The sequence below is a fragment of the Halichoeres trimaculatus genome, unplaced genomic scaffold, assembly GCF_033239565.1.
Source record: "Halichoeres trimaculatus isolate MK-OKI-2021-1 unplaced genomic scaffold, fHalTri1.1 fHalTri1_scaffold_11, whole genome shotgun sequence".
NCBI classification, from domain to species: Eukaryota; Metazoa; Chordata; class Actinopteri; order Labriformes; family Labridae; genus Halichoeres; species Halichoeres trimaculatus.
The window spans coordinates 10,832,164-10,839,846 of NW_027437189.1; the positions used below are offsets into that span (position 1 = coordinate 10,832,164).

The window sequence follows — 7,683 nt, forward strand, 5'->3', positions numbered from 1 at the left end:
GCAGCCTTGCTTCGCTATTTCTGCTGTTCAGGTTTTCTACAAACGGGTATCAGAGCGTGACATATCAGCGTGGAAGATCACTTTGAGAAATCGAGCCCGCTGTAAACAACCTGTCTCTCATTTGCCGTGTGGTGCACCAAATATCTGCGCCAAATAGCTACTTTCTATCCAGGCAGGAATCATCAGATATGAACTAACCGTCCAGCAGCCGCCAGCATTAAAAGTGTTCAAACTCCTCCCGAAGCCCTCAGATAGCTTTCACTTTAAGCAAACAACTTTTGTTTACCTTCACTCCATCCACAGCCCCTATCTGCTTAATGACCCTGTGAAGTTGCTGCTTCATATCTGCTCCTCTCTTTGAACAAGCCCTCCTCCAGCCCCTGCTGTCCTCCCCCATGTCTCCTCACCGCTGTGACTGTTCTTAGGAGAGGCTTTAGTCAGCGGTGACTGTGCCTTAATGGAGCACCCTCATGATAATGCCGTTTAGCTGCTTTCCTCTGTCATGCTACTGTACTGACGTGGGCCAGGAGCTTAGACTGATTCACAGCACTCTGTGAATGGCCCTCTGATTGCCTATTCTCTCGCCCCGGCTCAGTTCTCTCTGCCTGGTAGCACACTGCTGCTAAGAGCCCATAAATCCCACTGACGCGGTGACATCTATTGGACTTGAATAAGAGAGCAGATGTGGGTTTTGTAAATATGTGAAGAGCAAAGGCTTTTGTGGTGTGGAGGCATGCGTGAAGGCTGGAGAAGCACTTCACTCGTTCCTCTGCTGCTCTGCTTTTCTCTCCTTCAACTTTCTATGTCCGGGCAGGTGGCTGATGGATGCATGAATGCTTGACAGCCACTGAAAGTCACCTTTGTTGTTTGTTTTTTTTTTGTCTCCTTCCTTTTTGGTCAGGTGGTGAGCGCTCTGGAGTCCAATCCCACTGCACGTCGCACTCAGCTGCACCACAAGTTCGAGCAGGTCATCGCCCTGGTCGAAGACAACATCTACGAGTGCTGCAGTGAAGCCTGAACCTGCCGGTGTCTTCTTTTCTACTCGCCATCTCTTTTTTCCTGCTGAGAGCTGCCTTTCACCTTATTCTTGGGAAAGCTCAGCCACTGAAGAGTAAGCCTTCATGAGCATCATTCATGTGCACATGGACTTTTCAAAGCATAAGAAAGTGGCAGAGAACTTGAAACTTGCCAGTGACACAAAACATGCATTTGTTCCTTGGATCTGGGAATGCAAAGCAATCTTCCCGAATCTATCCCAGAGACTTGGAGAGTCTGGCTCGGCTATGCTTTAGAGGGAAGGTGTAGAAGCTTGGAGAAGAAGCTTTTTTCTGGATGTCTTTGCAGCTACTGGAACCTGCGATAAGCCCTGGTGGCAGTCTTAACGCACTGAACCCTTGACGTAAAGGGAACGAGCCAATGATGCACTGTACTGTATTATAATGTCCATAGCAATATTTATAGATGTGTTATAATTCTTTTAAAGTGGCCTGTTCATCAGGATGACTAGGAGGGACCTCTATAAGCTCCTCTCATCTCCTAAAGCCTGCAGCGCTCTCCGGTGTGACCGGTGAAGATGGGTGACTCAGTCCCATCGGTGCTTTGAACAATCGGACCTAATGTGCTCCGCAGGCTGATGATGGGTCAGGGAGGAGAGGAGGGGAAGAATTTAAATGAGTGAAATATATGAAATCAGATGTAGTGCAGCTCACTGGGAAGAGCTGCAGCAGTATAGAAGTGTTGATCAGTGTGTGCTTGTAAACGAATGAATTTCATGTTGGATTCTGACCAATTTAAAAGAGGGAAATTTACATTTATGAGAAAAAAATGTGAGCTCAATATAACCTGAGGAGAGACTGTATTTGTGATGCCAAATGACTTGTCAGAGTTTGTGAAATAAATTACAGTATTTAGGATTTTAAGTGCGTCCAATCATGTCCATGTTTATTGTATTAAGTCTTAAATTGCTTCATTCTAAACGCATTACAGCATCACAAAGTTAACAGCGTTTGAGAGCCATTAGGATCTGGCCAGCCACCTTAAAGCCGGCAAACAAGCATCTGGAACGTCTCAGAAAGCTTGTAAAAAAAAAAAAAAGTCTCATGAAAAACATGGATAAGGGAAAAGGCTTGCAGACATTTAGCTTTGTTTTTTTTATTGCAGGACACAGAACAACTTCCACATCAATTTAGCCTTTACATAACGAACATATCTTCCTCATATCCTCTCCTACATCCATCCACACACACTCACACAGACACACGTATCAGCTCTCACGCAGGAGGCGCCTTCTCCCTGCAAAGGCTTTTTCCAGGTCCATCTGTTTACACTCATGTTTCAGTCGAGGCCAAAAAAACAAACTAACAACCCCAGCTTTGTCACCACAAAGACCAGAGGACAGCCTCGTCTGAAGCCATCTGAGATTCCTAAACAAAATCATGACTAATTTCACCTAAGTATTCAAACAGAAGACACGTTTGAAGCTCATTTCAGTGATATCTAGCTGCTACATTTACTCAAACAGGATTTGATGTGGTTGAAATCACCCAGCATGGGTTGTCTAATTCGATTTTTACCTATTACATGTTTTTTTTGGGTAGTTGAGAGCTTGGAATGTGTTCAGCTGGATCATATCACAGGCAAATACAGCCTCAGTGTCGGGTTAAACTCCGTGGAGCCAGCTGAACACTTTCCATGATTAAATGGATTGAAAATACACACGCTGGCTCTTGAGTTCATCAGTCTGTCGGTGCCACTGCAGTGGAGACACATGGAGAGGTAAGTCAAGAGGATTGGCCCAGAGAACAGTAGTGCTGCTTGGCGGTGGTGGGTCCCTAGGTGTGTAGGGACAGATGGGGCGTTCAGGAGGGGGGAAGGGGGCTGGTTAGGAAGGAGGGGGAGGACAGGTCAAGCAGGGGCCACCTGGCCGGAGGAGACAGATGAAGTCTGAGTCTTGGAGATGGCAGTGGCTGCCGCTTCGTCGTCTCCAAATGGGTTTTTTCCACAGCACACTGTGGTTATCATGCAGTTTCTGAACTGGAGGCCAAAGAAGAAAAGGTCAGAATCACACGTTGCATTACATAGTCACTCAGAGGTGGAAGAAGTCATCAGAACATTTAGTTAATGTACCAACACATTCACCATTAGCCCAATTTATTGATTGAATATATGTAGAGGTCAAGGATTTAAATCCCCTTTTCTTAAAGTTTCGAAGAATCAACCGTTAAATGCAGAATATGATATGCAGAGCAATAACTCGAATGTATATGAACAACAAAAATGACTATATCAATACATCAACATGAAGTCAATATCAAAATTATAAAGAAGAAATTAAAACACATGTTTTCAAAGCTTTAAAAAGTTCAAGTAAATGCTGATGTTTAACTGGTTATTGTGGCTGATGGATAACTGTATACATTGTTTAAATCAAAATAAAGTACAACATTGTTTAGGACACCAGGTATTCTCACAGCAGCCTAAAGAGAAAAAATATCACAAGGTCAACCATGTGACTGATGTATGGATGAAGAAAAAAAAAGGTTTTCCTTTGTCATCAATTTAGTAATCAAAGTTTTTGTAAAGTTAGTGAATCCATCCAGACTATTTTTTTTCAGAGAGGACAGTGTGACATGAGGGAAAGGTTGGATCTGAGATGACCTCTCATGGGACTAGCTTCACTGGGGGGGATCTAACCGCCGTGCTGTCCTGGCACCAAGTGTTGATTTTTGTGTCTTTCACTGTTTTTTTTTTTCAGAAAACTGATTCAGAAATCACATTTGAGCCATAAATAGCTCATATTTGTATGAAAAAAAAAGAAAAAGAAGGATACATTTCAATGTTTCAACCGCTGTTGTAAACTCACTATTCTCTAATAGGTTCAGATGAAAGATACCAGATTTACAAGGTCACACTTCAAACTACAACACCAAAAGCTGCAGAGACACATTCATCGTTACCAGACTGAATAAGACGACTGTTATTAAATCAAGGTGACTGAATCAACTGAGTGTAACGTTATTGTGGCTAGCTGCTGAATCATAATAATGTGGGTACTCGACCAATCAGAAATGTCCCACATTCTAGACCTCGCACCTGGAAGCTCCTGGATCTTTGCAAAGTGCTACCCACCTCAGTAGAGGCAGAGATTTACTACTCCTGAACTAAATTCTCAGTCTGGTTCCTGCTGTTGAGACAAAGGCTGTTTTCCAAACCGCCTTCCACATACTACATTCTACATGTCAATGTAGTATGTAATACGCACTACATACAACCTACTGCTTTTGCTTGTAGTATGTAGTATGGCTGTTGTGTTAGGTCTGCTTTGTAGTATACTACTACGGAGCTACAGGTATGTTTTTTTTGCCTTTATTATAAATGTACAAAACAATCTATGGGCAGATCTCTGCATTTTATTTTTTTTTGTCAATCATATCATACAGAATCATCATACTTGATTTATAAAAGTTATATCGTTTATTGAAAAAAATCTGAAAGAGATTTTTATTTTCATAGCTGATGGAAAACCTATTTCCATATAATCCATGTATGATTTAAAAAGTAATTTAGTGATCTATATGAGCTAATGAATTTGTAGAAGTACACACTAAGATTTACTGGTGTTTCTTTCGCATCACTTCACGTCTATCTCACAGATGTCCTAAGGTTAGTGTTGTTGTATTATAGTTGTAATGCAGACTAATTTCAGTAGATCGCTGTAATTCACCAACACCTGCCACCTGCATATACAAACAGCGTTAGTACCGTGCATTGTGGGAAACAGTATGCCAGGTAGTCTAATCCGTTGTGTACTGAGAAAGTTTCCTGGATCAGTAGGATGTCTGGGGTTTTTTAGTATACTGTAGATTTGTAAGTTTTTGCAGCCAAACAGAGTTCCTCAATAGGCGTCTAGTTCCTGGGGAAAGTTCTCACTGTTGAAAAGCACTGGCAGTATAGATGCTTAAAATGAGACAAACTACTGTCTTTTGTTGTGAAGTCGAGGAAGGTCAGGGGCCATCTATTTCATATTCAGAGCCTTTCAGCTAAAAAGCTTTAAGCTAGGGTTCAGATATAACCCTGACTCTGGAATGCATTAGTATAAAGTCTCATTAAAGAAAGTATTTAAGCTTCCTGAAATTGTAAATGAGGCAGAACTTTCCCCTTTAAACTGAAAATAATCAAAGCAGTGTGTTTCTTTCACCCACCTGTCTGTTCAGCAGGATGTAGATCACAGGGTTGTACAGGGCAGCGCTCTTGGCAAAGAAAGCCGGAGCGGTCATGAACACGGGTCCAAACTCAGCCCCCTGATTGATAAAGATGTACCAAGCCACGCTGGCGTAGGGCAACCAGCACACCAGGAAGGAGATCACCATGACGATAACCATGCGTGTGACCTCTTTCTCCGCTCGCTGGGTGGTTTCGGACTCCTGCTGCTGAGCTGCAGCCTGAGCACGGACACATGCAGGTTATTCACTTATTCAGGGGATAATCTCTGATTTTAGTGTACACAGAGTGTTCAATCCATCATCTGAAAGAATAAAGGATTATTCTGACTGACAGATCATTTATCTAACAGCAAACAGTCAAATCTCTGGTATGTTGGTTTTATCATAATGTTGAAGGTTTCGTTAATGTCTGGTGTGGCTTCTCAAAAGGCTTTGTCTATTCTCTTTAAGTGCTTTATTTAATGATACTACGAGCCTTTGAGTATGCAGTGATTAAATTATAACTCATCATATAAGCTTTTTCTTTCATTCGATTTTTCCTCCAATGTGGCCCATAAACTCTGTCCTACATTTGATTCGTTGTGAAAAAAATCAAATTAAACCCTCTGAAATTAAGATTTCCGACACTTTTCTCTAGCTGTTAATGACTGCTAATACATTATCAATGCTGTTTTATTATTATTAATGAGGGCATCACAGCGAGCAGGCAGACTGCCCCCCAGCTGGAGGAGCTGAGTCTAAGCCGCCATGTTGGCAGTGATCTGCCCTCCTGAAGTGTCCTTGAGCCACTAAATCCCCTCACATCTCCTGAGACCCTGCTCTGTGATGCTGCTCCACCTCCCTGCGGAGGCAATGCAGGTAAAAAAAAAAAAGAGACAAAATAAAGAGTATCTCTGCAGAGACAAACAAGGTATTGCATCCTTATTATTAATATCATGTCTGGCTGTCGCCGTCTTACCGCTCGCACAGTGCAGAGCAGGCGACTGTAGCAGAAGAAGATGATGAAGAGGGGGATGCAGAAATGGAGGACAAACATATATATGACGAAGGAGGTGTTGTTGATCTCAGGCTTAGGAGTGTAGTAGTCAATCCCGCAGGAGCACTGCATTCCCTCTGGGATGTACCTGCATCCACACACAATATAAATCTCAGAGATTTCATCAACACCATCACACCAGAGTCTGAAAGCAGGTGTTTGTTTTTAAAGAACAAAAATATATATCTCTGAGGTGCTTTGAAAGCATCAACACATGGTTTGTTTGGTTTTCTGTTCTTTTAGATGTGGAAACATCAAGTACCTGGACCATCCAAACAGAGGTGGAGCAGCACAGGTCAAGGCCATGATCCATGTAAATGCCAGCCCAGTGATGGCGTGTTTCTCCCCGAAGCGGAAGTTGGACATTGGCTTACAGACTACAATGTAGCGCTCAATAGCCAACACCACCAGAGACCAGAGTGCAATCTCTCCTAAGGCATAAAGGAAGACACTTTAACTCAGTATCAAGAGTTGAAAAGCAGTTTTTTGAAATTCTAAGCATCCAGATTGGTGTGTTTAGATTCCAAAACACAAAAATGTCACGTAAAATCAACCATGAACAATCTGGAACATTCAACACAACTCATCTTACCCCCTAAGGTGGCGAAGAATCCTTCTATGTTGCAGCCGGTGACCCCTAAGCTGAAGTATCCATGCAGGGCCGTGTAGAGCGTGACCGTGAAGCCCCCAATGATCATGAAGAGATCAGCCACGGCCAGGTTGAGCAGGACGTAGTTCAGAGGGGTCCTCAGCTTCCTGTGCTTCACGGTGACGTGCAGAGTGAGGAAGTTGATGGGGAAGGCAGTGATGATGAGGAACAGCATGTACGCAGCCACAAGGGAGTATTTCCAGGGCTCAGCCAGGTAGTACTGAGGGTACTCAAACGGGCTGCGAACCAAGCCCGTTTTGTTTGACATGGGGACATAAAAGTTGGGTCCTTCTGTGCCATTCATGGCTGCAGGTGTTGACGCTGGATAAACACACTGTGCCTCTTCTCAAAATCAAACACAGTGAAGGAGTCTTGTTGTGCAGCTATCAGGAGCAAAAAGGGGGAGAGAGGATGTCTGGTGGAAGTTAAGATGCGCTCTGCAGCCCCCTGGAGTAGCGCAGCACCTTTTTAACAGGCCAAAGGATTAGGGGACGTGCATGGAGTAAAGTGTTAGCAGAGATGGAATTAAGACTCTCAATCTCAAGACTCCCTCTCTGTCTTCAATTTCCACACGCACATTCAGGAGAAAACTCCAGAAATAGCTATGCAGTATGCTAAGCGTTCTCAAGGTGAGAGGTTGCTGCGATGGCTATCAGAAACCCGTCATTAAACTGTCAAGCTCATCAATGCATCATTACACCGAGATGAGAGTGGGAGGGGAGGCTGAGAGGGAATCAGCCTATTTGTAGTTTGTCCACTCTTAAATGAAATTTCTC

General features: G+C 43.3%; 2 protein-coding genes across 2 annotated transcripts in view; one reads left to right on the top strand and one right to left on the bottom strand.

The window, feature by feature from the left end:
* plxnd1 (plexin D1) overlaps nt 1-1,879 on the top strand; it is a 74,414-nt gene extending 72,535 nt beyond the window's left edge. Inside the window, exon 36 of the mRNA XM_074681698.1 lies at nt 902-1,879. Coding sequence (XP_074537799.1) covers nt 902-1,018 — 117 coding nt within the window. The 3' untranslated portion in view covers nt 1,019-1,879. The remainder of the gene's footprint in view (nt 1-901) is intronic.
* A 253-nt stretch (nt 1,880-2,132) lies between these two features.
* Nucleotides 2,133-7,470, bottom strand: exorh (extra-ocular rhodopsin). Its single transcript, XM_074682440.1, has 5 exons — nt 6,851-7,470; nt 6,521-6,689; nt 6,181-6,346; nt 5,202-5,441; nt 2,133-3,033 (listed from the first exon to the last, which is right to left on the bottom strand). The coding sequence occupies exons 1-5, from the start codon at nt 7,209-7,211 to the stop codon at nt 2,905-2,907; spliced, it is 1,065 nt and encodes a 354-aa protein (XP_074538541.1). The 5' UTR covers nt 7,212-7,470; the 3' UTR covers nt 2,133-2,904.
* Between the last annotated feature and the right edge of the window lie 213 nt (nt 7,471-7,683).

What these genes read in the sequence shown, in the direction of transcription:
- exorh (XM_074682440.1), bottom strand. Translation starts at nt 7,211, where the DNA reads ATGAATGGCACAGAAGGACCCAACTTTTATGTCCCCATGTCAAACAAA. An exon ending in CCTCTGTTTGGATGGTCCAG is followed by an intron (nt 6,347 to 6,520) that starts GTACTTGATGTT and finishes GTGTGGATGCAG; the next exon opens with GTACATCCCAGAGGGAATGC. An exon ending in ACATCCTGCTGAACAGACAG is followed by an intron (nt 3,034 to 5,201) that starts GTGGGTGAAAGA and finishes TTTGGCCTCCAG; the next exon opens with TTCAGAAACTGCATGATAAC.